Source organism: Leuresthes tenuis, unplaced genomic scaffold (genome assembly GCF_036924035.1).
Source record: "Leuresthes tenuis unplaced genomic scaffold, fLeuTen1.0.hap1 SCAF_20, whole genome shotgun sequence".
NCBI classification, from domain to species: domain Eukaryota; kingdom Metazoa; phylum Chordata; class Actinopteri; order Atheriniformes; family Atherinopsidae; genus Leuresthes; species Leuresthes tenuis.
In genome coordinates this window covers 18,103,841-18,121,152 of record NW_027325374.1, presented here as the reverse complement: position 1 = coordinate 18,121,152, position 17,312 = coordinate 18,103,841, and the positions used below count along the sequence as shown (strand labels likewise).

The following is a 17,312-nucleotide window of genomic DNA, read 5'->3' as shown; positions in this document are numbered from 1 at the left end:
GTCTGCGTGAACGCTTTATCACCAAATGTGACAACATACGGCACAGTTCCAGATGAGCTTGACGTTGCCATGGTTACAGTAGTTTGATCTCAGTGGCTGCCGGCATGTGTGAGGCTACGTTGCGCTCAGCCTGCCATCAGCCTTCATACATCGGAATTCATTAAATAAAGATGAGAAACAATAATTTCATGAAATGAAGATTGTGTACGAGTCCAAAACCTCGAGTCCAAGTCAAGCCTCAAGTCTTTTGAGGGCAAGTCTGAAGTCAAGTCTTGAGTCTTTGTTTGTGCAACTTAAGTGCTACTCGAGTCCCCATCTCTGGACAGCCGCTGTTACGCCTTAACCTGCGTCCACGTTCACTGGCGACCAGAAGAGGCCGCTCAGCTGTCCTGGTCAGCTGTGTGCGTCACATCCCGATCCCAACGCTGCCATGTTTGATTGTAATGTGGGGTGTGGTCAGAGTGAGCAGCCACATCCAAGGAATATTCAGTCAGATGTGAGTTGTTGCAGATCAGCAGGAACAGAACAGGATGAGAAGCTCTCAGAATCATCCCATCATTAAACTACTTTCAGTAAATTTCCAAACTAATCTGCATCGAATGTTCAGTCCTGTTCTCAGCTGTTCCTGCTGATCTGAGGAGGAAGAGTCTTTACCAGGTTCCACTCTTTTTTTCTCAGTCTTCAACTTTTGAAACCAACAAGTCAGAGACTTTATCTGGATACAGAGCATGAGACAGAACAGTCCCAACCCAACACCAAGCAGCTGAACAAACCAAAGACAGTTGATGAGCAAAGCTGCTTCACAGGAAACATGTTGGAACACTAAAATATAGAGTCTGTGGTCATCAGTCTCAGGTAAAAAGTGCCAAGAAAGCAGCACAAACTAGCAGAGTTGTAACTCAGCAGCTCAATAAACTGCTTTGGGACTTGGAGCTCATATGTTCTAAGAGTGCTGCTTAAATGTCTTCAGTTTTTAGAGGCCAAAGTAAAGAGTGAAAAGCTTTCATTTGCAAAGTTTGAGTCTCTAATTTAATGGCTCAAACTGTTACTGAGCAGCTTTTAGTTTGTGAAAATGAGGATCAAAGCTCTTAAAGGAATAAACTCTGCAGGTCAGTATTCAAACAGAAGAATGGAAGCAGCTCAGAAAGGAGGCTGAAGCTGTGATTTGGTGGTTCAGGCAGATACAGAGCAGCTTGTGGAAGCAGAGGGAGGAGGTTCAATTCCTGTGGATGCTGACGGCTTTTATAAAAGGAAGGGCAGGTTGTTCAGCTCAGAGAAGGCTGTACTTTTTGAAGACAAAATAAAAAGAGCTTTTTCCTTTTTCCGAGCTGCTTCCATTCTTCTTCCATCCATACTTTAACCTGCCTCTAACTGGAGAAATTGTAAATTAGTCTCACTGTGAAATTCATTACAGATGTACCTCGGTTTTGAAATGAGCATTATGAAAATAGTTAGATGAGAACATCCATCCATCCATTTTCTATACCTGCTTAATCCAAATCAGGGGCGAAGGAGGGCTGGAGCCTATCCCATCTGTCATTGGACGAGAGGCAGGGTGCACCCTGGACGGGTCGCCAGTCACAGGGCCACACAGAGATAAACAAGACACACAACCAGGCACACTTACTTCTAGGGACAATTTAGAGTCACCAGTCTACCTAACATGCATGTTTTTGGACAGTGGGAGGAAACCATAGTACCTGGAGAGAATATATGGGGAGAACATGCAAACTCCACACAGAAAGGCCCTAGCTGGCATTCAAACCGTCTTGCTGTGAGGCGACGGTACTAACCACCACACCACCATGCAGCCCTTTCATATTCTTTCTCCAGGCTAACAAAGGGTGACTCCTCTGATTGAAAGTCCTCTTCTGGACAGCATAATATATATTTCATAAATTATGACAGCTTGTAGAAAAATAAGGAATGGCTGCAGGGCTTCAGGACATACCCTAAACATTGCAGTTTTGCAAACACGGCTCTAAAATTATTAGTTTTTTCAGGTTTGAGTAATGTTGATATCGCTTCACTTTTGTCACTTCATCTTTGAGTTTAAACACTGACATAACTTGTTTAAGGTAAGGGCTAAAATATATTCTTTTTACAATGCACACCCTATCTTGACGGACACCATTTTTACACTTGATGTGTAGTTACTCTCACGACTGCTGGAGGTTGCGCACTCTTCAAACATAAGTATTGTACATACATTATGTCCCCGGTGAGAACATAATGGGGCAGAGGACTCCTACAGACTTCTAAAAGTCCTTTTATGTTACTAATTCCCCTCCCACTCTCCAATCCTCACGTCTTCACTTACCTCTCATCCACAAATGGTCACGGTTAGGAGTTAACAGCACATATGTTACGATTTACTCATTTTAAATCTCAGTTCATGTCACAATGACGTGTCCCTACAACAACCACTGTGGTTCTACCAGGTTCTGAACATGTTGAAAAATGCACCTATCACATTATCTCTGATGAGACTGGGCTGTCTGTTTTATACCTTGCATCAATTAGGCCAAATGTTGTTGTTACATTGGGCCTGTGCTGTACTCTTACGAGATGATCTGCGTCAGATGACTTCCCTTTAAGTCTATCAGGAATCTGCACATGGTCAGTGTAAACATTCAAGGATATCCCACATGTCAGATGCCGCACACATGGGCAGAAGGAACACACACTGTGTGTCACTGGGAAACACATGTCATGTCATGACCTGGTGCCTGGTCCTTAGCTCTCTATCGCACCTTGACTTAACAGAGTAATGGTTTCCAAAGCCTTTCATTTCCTTAGTTTAGTAAGAAATTTCCATTTAAAGTAACTTTTTTTGCTTCCTCGCATATTGGCCCAGAGTTTATCATTAGCATGTAAGTTGTTACAATCTTCCAAATAAAGTGTAACTTTTTAACAAATAAAAGGAGCCTTTTTGTTCAGTGCATGAAATGTAGAAATAACTTTTTTTTTCTCCAGGAAATCCAATCATCACCAGACCTACTATGTTTCCTTATTTGTAGTTTTTATGGCTATAATCTATCCTGAGGCTTATCTGACATGTACTATGGCTATTGAAGTGATACAAAAGGGATCAGGAAACGACTCTAAACATGAGTAATGGCCCCTAAATGAGGGGATCATCATCTGCCTGAAATCACCATGAATTTGATGAACAACACAGGTGGTGGGGGGGGGTCATTGATCAGCTTGATGATCTTGGGAATTTGATCCCTTTTGTTAGAGCTGATTGATCACAGATAATCTCGAATACACCTTAACGGCGGAATAAACACGTCATTGTGACCTGGGTGTTCACTCTGAGTCACTGTCCAAATAGTAACGGAGGAGGGGAGGACGAGCCGCCTGCATTTTGTGGAAATGTGCGCGTTAACAGGTGGCTTTTGAAAACGCGCCTCATGTGCGTCACGGCTTAGTTGTTAGTTTGCTCTCTAGCAACTGGCCTCATACTGATAACAGACAACTGGGCCCAGAAACACATGATGTGGAGCAACGGCGACAAAACATCATCATGGGATCATTTTATTTGGATGGACCGCTTTGCTCCCTTTTATAAGAGGATGGTAAAGAGGGGCCAAATAGTGTAATAAAGAGACGATTTATTTTTTTTAATTGAAGTTGAACATATTTGAAATCTATGGCAATACATAGAATATATAGAAGTTATCTATTTTGTATTTAAGTAGACTATTGCACCCACATTATTATGACTGTGTATTACTTAAGCACGTTATTTTGTAATAACAAATGCAGCCTAACAGATGGGTTTATAAGTTTAACTTTCTATAAATGTAACTTTTTTTTTCTCATTGAGAAACATGTCTCTAAATTGGCCTCCAAACTATAAGCTTCATGCAAATACAGACATATTAGTCATTTACTTGTTTTCATGTTTCAAGTTGACTCTCGGGTCATTTTCACCTTTCCTTTGTGTGTTTTTTTTTTTCCCATCATCAATCACGGCCTAATCATCTCCCGGTGTTAGCTGAATACAAGGACAGCCTGTTATCAGAAGCAGCGGGATCACCCTTATCACCCATCGTCCTACAGGTGTAGAGCTCAGTCCACTCTCACTGAAAAATGGCAACAGGAGCTGTGCGCCTCTGCATCGTTCTGGTCCTCCAGCTGGGGTGCGTCACCCCGCTGGCTATACCGCAGGGCGCAGGGACGATAGGGAAGCAGGACGACTCGGATGCAGTGACTAGGAGGTTGGACGCTGTGCTCAACTTGAGAGATTTACCCCGGGCTCCAGCGGTACCTCCACACAAGAAGGCACCGCAGTTTATGTTGGATCTTTTTAACGCGGTGACTGTCACCAAAGGAACCCCGAAAAGTCAGAAGGAAATTCTGGAGGGAAACATAGTGCGCAGTTTTGAGGATAAAGGTGAACAGAAGCTTGTCAGATTGAACTATACGCTAAAGTCTGGTGGTTCTGTGAGAAATCATGTAATTTCTTGATAAATTAATACATCATTTAAGCTACAGAACAACACCGTCAGGGTGAGAATGCGTAAATGCTGGCAGACGGTGCAATTGCGCACGGATACGTGTCTGTTTAACGAGTCTTTCTGAAAAAAACGTTCCTCTAAAGATGTTTCTTCTATATTTTCTCGTCTGCAGGCCATAATGGAGAGCGGTTTCACTTCTTCAACTTGTCGTCTTTCGGAAGAGAGGAAGAAATAATCAAAGCGGAGTTCCGCTGGCTCAGAAAGAAACAGAAGTTTTACCTCGGAAAGTCACACGGTCCTCATTTCTATAGGGTAAGCCGCTTATGGAGAGATTCCCTTTAATGTCTTGTCAAGTACATTTTTGTTTGATTTTGGAGCAGAGCTGTAAAGATAACCTGTCCAGTGGGGTATTTGACAAATATATGTTGATGTCTAGTGCTTCAGTGTCTAATTAACCACACTGACCACTAATAGGAGCGGTCATCCTGCCTGAGTGTCAGCAAACATTCAATAATTACGGGCTTTAAACAGACACATTGACAGTTTTGGTTTAGTTAACTAACATTACTGTTTTTTTAACTGCCCAGGTGGATCTATATGAGGTGCTGGACAGCAGAGTAAAGCCATGGAGAGGAAACCTCATCACCTCCAGGCTGGTGCCCGTGTACACACAAGGCTGGGAAGTCTTCAATGTCACTCAAATGGTAACGCCTTCCTTCCATGATTCATTTTCTTGAATTAGGAACAAATGTTGGTTAATTAGACATAAAGATTTCAGTGTGCTGTTTTTGCACCATTTCCAAAGCAGATTTGTGTTTGATTTGTCATTTTGGTGACATTAACAAAGAGCTGGTCCATCAATGCTCTGAATCTCAGATATACAAGTGGATCCGGAGCAGTCAGGAGAACAATGGCATCCTGGTGGTGACCACCTTTCCTTCCGGTAATTGGATGGAGTCAGCGGTGTCTTCATCTAAGCAGGCTGGAGAGTTGACAGACACAAACGCCTATCTGGTCATATTCTCAGACGATGGCAGGAGAGCAGCAAACCAGTCATACCTGGGTAAGGTGGTGGGAGTAGTGTGTGTGTGTATTAGATGCTTTTCCTCCAACAGATCCTCCAATCGAAACAGATTGTCTTTTGCTAAGTGTGAATTATAACGGTGTTCCGTACAGGTGTGAGGAAGGACACACGACTCATATGTGCGTTTCCACATCATAACACACCTCATCCTCAGGTGTTTCCTCTAAAAAGCCCCAAATCCTCATAAGGATTAAGAAGTGGCATTATCTGTTCTTCCTGTACAGTCTACATAAGACGTTTTGAAGTTTTGTTGTGGCCCAAAGAGAAATAGTTTATGACTGCGTCTTTGTCTTCCTCCAGGACAAGCCCAACCTTCAGCAGCACCCGAGCCCCGTGACCGCCTGAGCAGAAGACGGCGCGCGCCCTTAGGTTTCTCGCCCCACAGCCGCGTCCAATCCTGCCAGCGGGTCCCACTCTTTGTTGACTTTGATGAGATCGGCTGGTCGGGCTGGATCATCTCTCCCCGTGGATACAACGCATACCACTGCAAAGGCTCCTGCCCATTTCCGTTGGGGGTCGGCCTCAGGGCCACCAACCACGCCACTGTACGCTCCATCATGCACGCGCTCAAGCTCTCTGGTGATGAAGTAGAAGCGCCCTGCTGTGTGCCCGACAGGCTCCAGTCCATCAGTTTGTTGTACTTCGACGATGAAGAGAATGTAGTCTTGAAGCAGTACGACGACATGGTCGCTTTAAGCTGCGGATGCCATTGACTGTGCAGACTGCACTGTTTAAGACTGGAACAAAGGTTGGAGGCGATCCAAGAATTGTTTAAACACTGTATCTTCATGCATATGTTTAAATATTGTTTTATTTTTAAAAATAAATGAACAATTCTTCAAGTATTAATCACTGCTGCCTGATGTAGTTGAAGGATTCATAAAAACACTTTCTGGAACACAGAGATGTTCACGACATGGGGTTTGAACAGTTTTTTCTTGTTCTAAGTCATTCATTAATAATGAACTATCAGCTACAGACTGGTTCGTCAAAATCTCGCTGCGGTGCGGGAGCGGCCACATGCGTCCACTGCAGGGTCCTGTGATTTAAACCAGCACTGTCTTTTGTGATTTGTAGTTTTTGCGATAATCTGACAAACTGTTAAAAGTACATTATAATGGTTGAAAAGCTGATCACTGTTCAAACTCCAACAAATGTTTTGAAGAAACAGCATCTGGAATAGCATATGTTGTGATCTGGTTATTAATGATATACGTGGGTTTTTTCTTTTTTTTTTACTGTTCATCTGTATTGGAAACACCAGCTCTGCCCTCAGAGAGGAATCTGAACCGATTTGTCCGTCTTTACTACCTTTTTTGCTCTTTTCAATACACAAATGCAGAGACTACAAAATGTTTGATGGAAGGATCTTAATCATTTCTCAAATTTAAAAATGATTATACAAGTTATAGAACTTTAAGTACAATATGTAACATAAATCAAGTAAAAAGATTTAAAAGCTGCAGGGTTAGAAAACCCTGTTTGAATATTTGTGTTCTTGTACATTTTTTATGTACATTGTATGTTTTGTAGAGCATATTAGTGAATGAAAGCTGTAAACAAGCTGTTAGACAGTTCTTGTCTTTACACGATTTGATCAGCAGGTGACAGTATAGAGGTGTAGCTGAAATATACAAACCTGCTGTATAGCTTCAATTCAGGAGAGAAATATCACATATTTACTTAAAATATAAAGCATCCCTGAAAAGTTACTGTACACGTCTATGTAACCTTTCAATATTTGATTTATCACCACTTTGGGGTAACAACTGAAAATGATAATTTACATTTGTTCAGCTCTGTTCAGTACGATTTGTCGAGCCACTATTCCTAAATGGATATCGGCAGTGGAGCAAAATAGGTAAGAGTACACAAAAAATCTGTTGAGAACAGTCATTTTTATTTGGAATGGATCACAGACACAAGGCAGCCCTGCTTAGTTCTAGCTTAGAAAAATGCCGATGCAACAAACCTGCAACACCAATTCTCCTTCGTGTTTACTATAAATTACAAAAAAACAAAACAAAAAAAAAAAAACAGGGATTGTTTTCATACCAGTTCAAGCTTTTCCACGGTGAGAATGAAAATTGTGATGTTTGAAACACATTCAGCAGGTGCAGTTTTAACGTCAGCATGCAAAGTATTTCAGAAATTCCGCTGTGTGGACATGATCAGTCGGAATCAGGAGCAAACAGGGTTTTTTTAAGTTCATCTGATTAGTTTCAAGTATATCTAACGGTGACTTACTTCAAACTGTATGTTGAAAATAAAAATCTCAAGGCAATAGGTAAGAAAACAAAAGCAACAAAACCTGAAAAATAGTAGAGATCCAAATACCAATGTAGTATTTTACAAACTATCAGCATTTACAAATTATAAACACTTTACATTCAGCCACACCTTCACTGTTTACACTTAAGTACATTATGTACATGGATAATCCATGTTCTCGTGTTCTTTCTCGAAAATTGCACATATTCTCAAATCTGCCAACCCACATCCATACAGCCACATTCAACAGCTATCAGTCATCCACAAATTGATCATTTCTTGTGAGTTTATACTCAACCTATCGTCTTTCTTCCTCCTAAACCCAGTGGAGGCCTCGGTGGCTTCAAAAGACAGACACGGCTTGTGTCATCAAAGTTTAAAGTAAAGCAAAACCACAACTAAAGATGTCTATTGTGAAAACAAATGAAGAACTTTCCGGGTGGAGGAAATAAGCTCCATCTTTTAAACCGTAACATCAGTAAAAATGAACATGCACTGGCATATCTAGGGCCATTTTAGTGGTATTTTTAGGTGCATTCTTCTTTTTCTGTCCATAATGGGCAAAATATGTTTGCATCAAAGCTGATTTGGTGTTTAATACACCAATGCACCAGTGACCAGTCATCAGTTGGGGGTTTGATCCATCGCCGAAGTGCTCTTTAAGGAAAATGTAAATGAATCTTGTGAAAGTAATAGAAGGTAAAGCAAATTGAAAAAGATATACCATTGCAACTGCTTCACAAAAATAACTCCTGGAATGCAGCAAACACCACAATTTAACGATCAACTGGGACAGTCTAGCTCCTCAGTTCCCATGAACTCCCCTAACATGTGATCATGTTGTCCATAGGCAGGCTCTAAATATGGATTTCCCTCCTTACAGTGCATTTGCCTTGCTCTCTCCAGATGCCTTTGCTCAAACTCCTCCTGTTCCACGTGAGCCTTTTGGATGGTAGTTTTCTTAGCCATGGGAGACAGAGGGACGGGGACAAAGCTGTGGTAAACAACTAGTGGTGGAGTAAGGACATCCATGGGGGAAGCCTGTGGAACAGCACCATCTGGTGGCTGGACTGGCAGCTGCACATAGCTTCCTGTCTCAGGATCAAAGAAGGTTTTTGTCTTGACCTGAACAGGCAAGTCGACAAAGAAGTACTGCCCCGACTCAGGATCCTGGAGGAGCTTTCGTTGGGTCATAGGGAACGACTGTGTAATAATAGTGTGCTCAATGCTAGACTGGCGAGAAAGCTGGCTGGTGTGGCTGGTGTGGCTTGTGTGGCTTGTGTGGCTCGACTGGCGAGACAGGGATGAGGGGTGAGGTATTTCAATGCAGTGCGCATCAATACTGTGACTTCTCCTCACTGGGTTGTCTCTGCTGGTCATCTCTCTGGGTCGACCTCTTTGCTTAAGCTCATCCATGATGGATTTCTCAATGCGCTGAGTCCTAGGATCGAGCTTTTCACTGACCACCGCATCAGCACTGAGCCTACGCTCTACTTTACTTCCCAAGTACCTATCAATGCTTTGTGATCGATGGAATGGCCTGTCTGACGTGGGCCTCTCATCGACTTGAGCTTTGTATACAGGCACGTTGCTGATTACTCTGTCACTGCTGTAATGTCTTTGCTCTGGCTTATCTCGAACGTGTCTGTTGCTGCTGCGGCCTTGTCTTTCTGATGCCACACTGGGTCGAGCGTCGGTTCTCTGGTTATTGTTTTCCACTGAATCGTGACTCTGTCTCCGAGCCTTGTAGTTCTTTTCTGCTGTGTTCTGATGGTGGTTTTCATTGCCGCTCGGTTGTTGCTCACTCTGGGCATTGCTTTTATTCCTATGATGATTGTCATTGGGATGACTGCCATCTTCTGTTTTTGCTTTGTGTTTTCTCTCACTGTTCCTGCCAATTTTAGCACTGTTGCTACTTTTCTGCTCTGATTTATCACTTTTTTGTCCATCTGCTCTGTGTTTGCTGCTACTTTGAGAGGACTTATGGGACGATTTCTGGGCCTCCTCCTTCTTCATCCTTCTATTTGCCAGTTTAATGGCTTTTAGAACAGCCTTTTCAGATTTGGGTAATACAGCAGGTGGCTTGGGCAGCCCTGTTTGGCTGTCATTGCCACTACAGGTGGACCCTGATTGTTCGTTGAGAACCTTTGTCCCTTCATGCTCAACAGGAACCCCACCATTTATTGCCACCTCATCGACTGTGTCAGCTGTGCTGGTTGTTAGGCTCTCCATGCCTTCAGATGATGGAGTCACCCTTGAAGATCTGTCTTCATCCTGTGAGACAGTGAGAAAATCTCCAGCTTGAGGTCTCTTTGGGTTTTCACTTTCGAGATTTGAAGGCGAGGGGGGTGATTGGTTCGATAAAATCTCCTCAGGTCTAAACATTTCTGGTGAAGTTACAGTGATATTGACAATGGGCGTTTCTTTAGCCAATGTTTGTTCTGGATCTTCCTTTTCTCGATTTACCTCCTCTACCCTCTCTGAACCATTCAGACCCACTCTTGATGACCATGATGGTACAGCTTTCTTAAGCTTATTACTGAAAGTGTTATCTTTTACTTTAAACAAAGCTGGGATCTCAAAAGTTGGTGAGAAAGCATTAGTGGGCGACAATGTTGCTGAATCATTTTCTACACAGGTTTCTCTTTGATCTGTAGAGACGTTCTCTCTATCTGCGCTGTACTTGTGCTGTAATTCTGGCTCTTTTTGAGGAGATTTCATGTGCCTCTTTACACCATCCAGCTCACTCTCCTGATCACTTAAAGAATAATATTCCACTTCGGCTCTATCCAAATCCTTTCGTGAAACACTAAGTCCAGCGTCATCAACCTCTTCCATCTCTCCAGTCAAGTTATCCAAGGAATGGTATATGTTTGACTCAGTCTCAGTGTTTCTGTGCAATGCGCTGTCCACAGAAAAGTAGGAGGACTTTGAGGACAAGCTGGCTTGATCGGGTGGGCTCTGCGGGACACTGATGCCATTTACTAGTAGTAAGGGTGACACTATACTTTTAGGGGTTTCACTAAGAGCCTCAGTATCCACATGTACATTATCACCACTTGCTTTGTCAGGCTCTTCTTGTGCTTTGACACTCTTAGTCATACTGTCATCTGCCGTAATTAAGTGGTCTGGTTTTAAAGGGGCCTTTCGCTTTATCTTGCCCGTCTCCTGTGCCTTATCATTGGTTGTTTCAGTTGTGCCTTCTTTTGAGGGGTGCAAGTTGTTTGTCTTAGTTTGGTTTGCTGTCAGCTTTGGTGACATGCACAGTGTATTTTCAGATAGTCTGTTATTTGAAATTAAAACAGGCTTGCATGTAACTTCATTTGTTGCAGTATTTGATTCTAAATTGCCTTGATTTTCCTCATCCTGTCTGTCTTTGGAAGAATAAGTTTTACTTGGACTTGGCACGGCTTCTTCGCTGTCTTCTCCTTGTATTTCTGAGCCTGTCCTATTATTTAATGGCTCCACGTGGTTTTCAGATTTCCCTGAAATTTCAATTTCGCCTACCCTATCTTTTACTTCATTTGAACCTCCATCCCTCTTGTTGCCTCCCTTTTTGCTCCTGGGAGGAACAGGAGGAGTATCTATTTTTTTGTCTTCACTTTCGTTCAAGTACTCTCCACTCTCTTCAGACATCTGTCTTGTTATTTCTTCCAAGCTGACCTCTGAATTATGAGCAGTATTATCAGTTAAACTGTCTTTCATATGTTTAGCTTTAGCTTTCAGGAGTATGTTTAACTCATTGCCAATCTTATCCATGCCAGGAAGTGCTATCCTTCCACCTGATATGTGAGTCTCACCAGGTCTCGGTTCAGTTTGTGATAAAATCTGTTTGAGTTGATTATGGTCTCTTAAATCACCTAATCTCTCTTTTAGGTCTGTCTCTTTAAATGTAGAATTGCTGCCATTCTGTTTCTCTCCAACTGATGCAATGCAATCTTTAACAGCTTCTGTGCCTTGCTGTAGCCATGTTTCCAATTTTCTGTCAATAACATTTTCTTCATATGATAAATTTGCATCCTGTTCTGTCAATTTATACCTTCTTCTCTCCCGTTCTGAGATGATCTCTTCAAGTGCCATTTTGGCTTTGTCGTAATTGTCATTCATTAGTGTCTTGTTTACGATGGCGTTACTGTCCAACTTTGCTAAAGCCTCTTGCTTGTTCTGCTCCTTCTCTTTCTTCGCAAATATTTCTCTCTTGGCCGAAGTGTTCCCTCTCATAGACAGCATGCCTCTCTTTATATTCCGAAGCTCCCTAGATATCAAATCATTCTTAGCTTTCGCCTCTTCGTCTATGTTAACAACCTCGAGTTTGCTCTTTGTATTCTCAAGTATGCGATCGCCAAGTCTTGCTCTCTCCAGCTCTTTCAAAGCCTGCAAATCATTCATAATATGCCCGCTATCTTTCATTTCTCCGCATGACGTCATCTCCTTATCCGTCTCCGCCCTTGTGTTCACGTTCAGATTGTCTTCCTCATACTCCTCTGCTTGTTTATCATCCATCACTACATATCTTTGATTTTTTATGTAATTGTTCTGCCTGGCTGAGAATACATGTTTCAGCTTGCCTTGTTTCTTGGCAAGTTCCTTTTCTTTTGAGGGTAAATCTGGTCGCCCATCCAGTGAATTGCCATCAGAGGCTTTGCTTAAGTTATTTGTTTGCTGTTTGTCAAGAGGCAGCTGAATGTCTGCTTTAGCAAAGTTTCTCTTTGGAACGGGCGGAGGCTCCTTGTTAACATTGTTCATTTTACCAACCAGTGTTGCACTAGCTGCTTCATTACTATTTCGAGAAAAAACGGTGCTTTCTGGCTCTAAATTTTCTCTCTTGCTTCTAAACGTTTCTTTTGAAACTTTGTCATCCATCTCTTTCTGCCTCAGCTCTTCAGTTTCTAACATCTCCTTGCTAATGCTATCTGAATGACTTGCTGATCGAGCTTTATTTTTGGCGGCATTAATTGCTTCCCTTGCTGCTCTGATCACTTCCATTGTACTCTTGGTCTGGCCACCTGACTCCTTTTCTGTAGAAGTAGGCTGCGCTTTTGTGTTTTTCCCCAGGCTTTTTGCTTTCTCTGGGATATTTGGGAGTCTTTTACCCTCTGATGACAGTCTTTCTTTCTCACCCGTGCGGGGTGAAATTACGGGTGAATAGTTTTTGACGGCATTTAAAGCGCTTGGTGAAAGCCCTGTGTTTGTTGGCAGGTCTAATGGAGAAAGCTTACTGTCTTTTGCCTCATTTGTTGGATTGGCGTGTGCAGGAGTAATGGTGCTCAGGGGGACTTGTAGATATTTCATATCACTGTCAACAGGACTAGCTTTCTTGTACAAATTCAGAGAAGGGTAGTTCTGCTTTTTGGCCATGGGGCTTTTGTTTGTTTTTGAGTTTTTAAATGGAGAAATTAGGTTCTCTTCTCCATAATTGCTCTTATCAACAGCGTCTCGTTTAGTGTGCAGCAGATTTGCTAACAAATAATCATCCGAAAGAGGCTTGTCACCATCATGCTTTGTAAGATCAGCATTTGGGGATCCTATAGGTTCCAAAATCGGACTGCAAACTGTCTGTCCATCTCGCAAAATGGCAGGCGTGCTTAAGCCTGATGCATTGCCATCAGAACCAACCTGCTTCATATTATCTAATTGTGGAGACTGGGCACCATCCTCAGGCAGCTCGACAGTTTTGAATTTCGGTGGGCTGTAACGGCTCTTCACCCTTTTCCTGTTGTCTTTCAGGTTAAAGAGGATGCTGGAGGCGAGGGATTTGTAGCTCTCTCGTTTGACCGGTTCAGGGGTCACTTTGGCCTCAGAGTGAGGCCTACCTGGAAGATCAAGGACAGACGGTGAGAGGACTGCTTGGAGGATTTCTGATGTTTCCGTTGGCTGTCTGGAGGGAATGAGGGGAGTCATCAGCTGGCAGATGCTGAACGGGGTAGAGGCCAAAGAGCTGACCTCCTCGACTGCTTTTACTTCCACAGATTTGACTTCCTTTTTAACCAACAAAAGACTTTCTTCCACTGCTTTTGTGTTGCTCTCTTGAGGTTGTATCCCAGCCTGATTGGCTGGAATAGCACTTTTTGCCCTGGACCTGTTGCGCCTCCAGGGGGCAGCAGTCCCATCCCCTCCATCTGAAGAGCACCTCTTCTCAGCCAATGTAGTTAAGGGCTTAGGCAGGACCTTTGGGGGAGGAGGAGGAGGGAGGATGGGTTGGGGAACAGTGGGGGGAGAGGGCTCAACTGCTTCTTTGTGGCATGTGTGTGTCTCTTTTCTGTGGGCCTCAGTTAGCTGCTTGTAAAATGGCAAGTCGTACCATTTAGGAGTATTATCTGCAGAGAGAATAGTGGGGACTGTGTCCTCTTGGCCAAAGGGGTACCGTTTAAAGTCTCTCCATGTTTGGAAAGGACTGAACTCACTGTGGAGGAAAAAGTTTTTAATGTTAAGCTTTCTTAATTTGACCGTGGATTTCCCATTTTTAATTTTTGTTGATTTCCCAGAGGGAAGGCTTACATCTTTGCCTGTTTTGTTTGATAAACCATCACCAGAGTGATGTCGCTTATGGCTCTTGTAATGTCTATCAGCAAGCCCGGAGTGATAATCTGAAGAGAATTCTGATAACTCTCTCTGGATGCTGCGAAGTGCAGACTTATCCCATGATTCCCCATTAGAGTCTGTCATTCCATTTCTGATTAACATCCCCTCACAACTTCCCTCAGCAACACTTAATGCCTTGAGGAATGATGACATGTGGGATATGTTCTTCTGAGCGTCGCTTTTGTCATGTTTGTGTTGACCTGCCTTTTTAGATTCCTTCTGATTTTTAAGGCGTTCCCCCACCAAAGGTTTGTGGCAGCTGAAAGGTGAGTATCCATACAATAACTCGTCATTGTAAACCGCATCGTCTCCAACACAGAGACTTCGGAAGGCTCTATCGGTGAGGATGCTGACCTCGCGATCCGTCTCATCCATGAACAAGTCAGTGAAGCCATTGGGGAAGCGATGGTGGAGCATGCTTCCCATCCGATGGCTCATGTGTCGCTTTTCCACACAGCTCATGATGTCATCAGATGTCTTTCTGCATTGTCATCACTAGTCTTGCCTTCTATATAGCTGAAGCAGCCCTGCAGATCCTTAAGTTTTGCGTCAGCTGAGGGATGGGTCAGGATCTGTAAATCATCTGCAAAGAAGCATCAAAATCGGTGTCAATATTCAATAAACCAGCCCACTGAGTTACTATAAATGGTTTTGAACTATAGCTGTACTGATGACCTTTATGTACACATGTGGTGGTTCGGGCTGTGTTGTAACTATGCAGGGAGTAGACAAACACTTCAGACCATACTCTTGGTTATTTTAAGCAGTGTCTGCTTTTAGCTCTAACCACAGTGTTGGTGGCTATGACAGAAAATTCCTGCGTTCAGTATAGGATAAATGTGGAAATTATTCATGTGTGTGCATTTTCCACCCATCACAATCAAATCCCTCACATCCTATCTTCTTTCCCAAATGTAGTGAATTTAGTAGGCTAACATGAAGAGAATTCATGTGCAAAACTATAGAAATAATGTTCTCACCAGCAAGTTTACACCGCAGAGCGCAGGAAATACAAGTCAATCGATCACACGTGTCGCAGTCCACCTCAGCAGCAGCTGCTCTACTGTAGCTTACTTTAGCTAACTGGGTGAGTTCTCAGAATAGCTCAATAACCCATTTATATGGCCTGACCTGTGAGCTTAGCCACTGACATGTAACTCAAGGCTTCAACTTCCCACACAACCATCACTCATCTTAAAATAAAATTGAGATTTATTGAGACAAATGTAAACATTTCAGGGATAAGAGTGTTTGATGGTAAGTATCATTAGTACTATCAAGTGTCAAAAAGCATTCACATTCCAAGGCAAATACAACCAGATAAAAGATTCACCAATAACAAAATGACTTATGTAGTCATAAAAATTCATTTTTAAACATTATTTGAACACAGCAAATGAAACTTAATAGAACTTCATCACTTTACTGTATCTTAAGTCAGACTTACTGAATGCTTTGGCTTTCCAGGACACTTTGGTCGCCAACAGTCTTCTAGCTCTTATAACCAGAGATCAGTTAGCAACCACGGTACTTTCCCAGCATCTGCTTGTTTATTTATACCCAAGGAATGAACCTGGACAGTTAACTACACTGTATAAAGGTTCAATCATTGGAGCATGATACAAATTCCCTGTAGATGTGTTAATACAAGGGGGAAAGATATGACAACATATTAATATAATGATCTTATAGTGGGAAGACACAGAAATGCAAAGACACCTTCTTTCTGTCCTTTTGGACATGAGGGTTTAGCTCAAAATTCTAAAAATCTTTGGCTATCTCATATTATTTGCTTGGGGCCTCTCATGTCTTTGTAAACCTTTATGATAACACACTGTTCTCTCACCTTCTTGATGGGTCCTTCATGCTGACTGCAAGGGTCCAATACAGACTCTGGTATCAACACAATTTTTACTGTAGAATCCAAGAAAACAGTGTGGTATCACCTGCCGAGAATACTCCAGTTAGCAGTTTTCAATCACAAACTTTCTGATGTTTTCTGCTTAAAACAAGCAAAACTCACCAAAGTGAGTCAAGTCCTTGGATCCATGTTCAAATGCACTGGTGTGGTCGGGCTCCTGAGCACCAGCTCAAAAGATACCAAAATAGACACACTAGTCTGTGTGGCCAAACTGAGCAGCAACACAGGTCCCAGCTAGCTAGCTCACATTGGAATAACCAGTGGGTGTCGAGTGGCAGGGAAAGACAGGCCAACAGGATGAAATGGACACTGTCATTGGTTATTTTTGTAGCTAAGCAGTGAGCACTGATAGGCCCTGGCATGGACCTTCTCTTTACTGTCTGGCACCTTTAGAAACATGACGGGGCCCTCTTGTCAGTGAAGAGCATGCATTGATCAGTTTAGGCAATGCAAGACTGAGTGGGGTGCACTTACCTGGTTACATCATTGGCCAGTATTTAGCAACAAATTAATTTTGCTTCTGTCACCCACAGAAACAAGCTCTCTGATATAACCCCTTGCCTCACATAGGTCCAAATAAGCATGACAGTCCCTGAGGGGGAGATTGGTCGCTGGACGCAGACTTGATCTACTGAGTGGCATAACTGGCAGGGTTGGGCTCATTCTTGTTGTTCAAGCTCTGTTTACAAGGCCATGTTGTGGACATGTGTGATAGGGTATACTAGTTTTAGGACCAATGCAACTGTTGCTGTGAGATTATGCTGAGCTGGAAGGGGCATTTTATTTACTCTCCATGATTCAGATGAAGTCAATAGATGATATTTCATGTGACAGCTGACCCCACGAATCTCCTAAATGAAGAAAGGTTTGTGTTTGAGGAATAATGTCTTGCTCAATGTAAGCTTCAGAGCAATTACCTACTACCCTTTCATTTACCTTTATTAGAAATATTTGCTGTTATGAGCTACGGTTTTAAACTACAGGTTTA

The 17,312-nt window shown here is 42.7% G+C and overlaps 1 protein-coding gene and 1 long non-coding RNA gene across 2 annotated transcripts; one reads left to right on the top strand and one right to left on the bottom strand.

Annotated features, from left to right (window-relative positions):
• The first annotated feature begins 4,098 nt into the window (after positions 1-4,098).
• On the top strand, positions 4,099-6,333 carry LOC140278751 (bone morphogenetic protein 2-like). Its single transcript, XM_072373831.1, has 5 exons — positions 4,099-4,402; positions 4,639-4,778; positions 5,054-5,170; positions 5,343-5,529; positions 5,851-6,333. Exons 1-5 carry the CDS (start codon positions 4,099-4,101, stop codon positions 6,261-6,263), a joined length of 1,161 nt encoding a protein of 386 aa, XP_072229932.1. The 3' UTR covers positions 6,264-6,333.
• Positions 6,334-14,011: 7,678 nt separating this feature from the next.
• Positions 14,012-16,567, bottom strand: LOC140278718 (uncharacterized). Its single transcript, XR_011909216.1, has 3 exons — positions 16,427-16,567; positions 16,250-16,349; positions 14,012-14,986 (listed from the first exon to the last, which is right to left on the bottom strand). It is a non-coding gene; the product is annotated as an uncharacterized lncRNA (long non-coding RNA).
• Between the last annotated feature and the right edge of the window lie 745 nt (positions 16,568-17,312).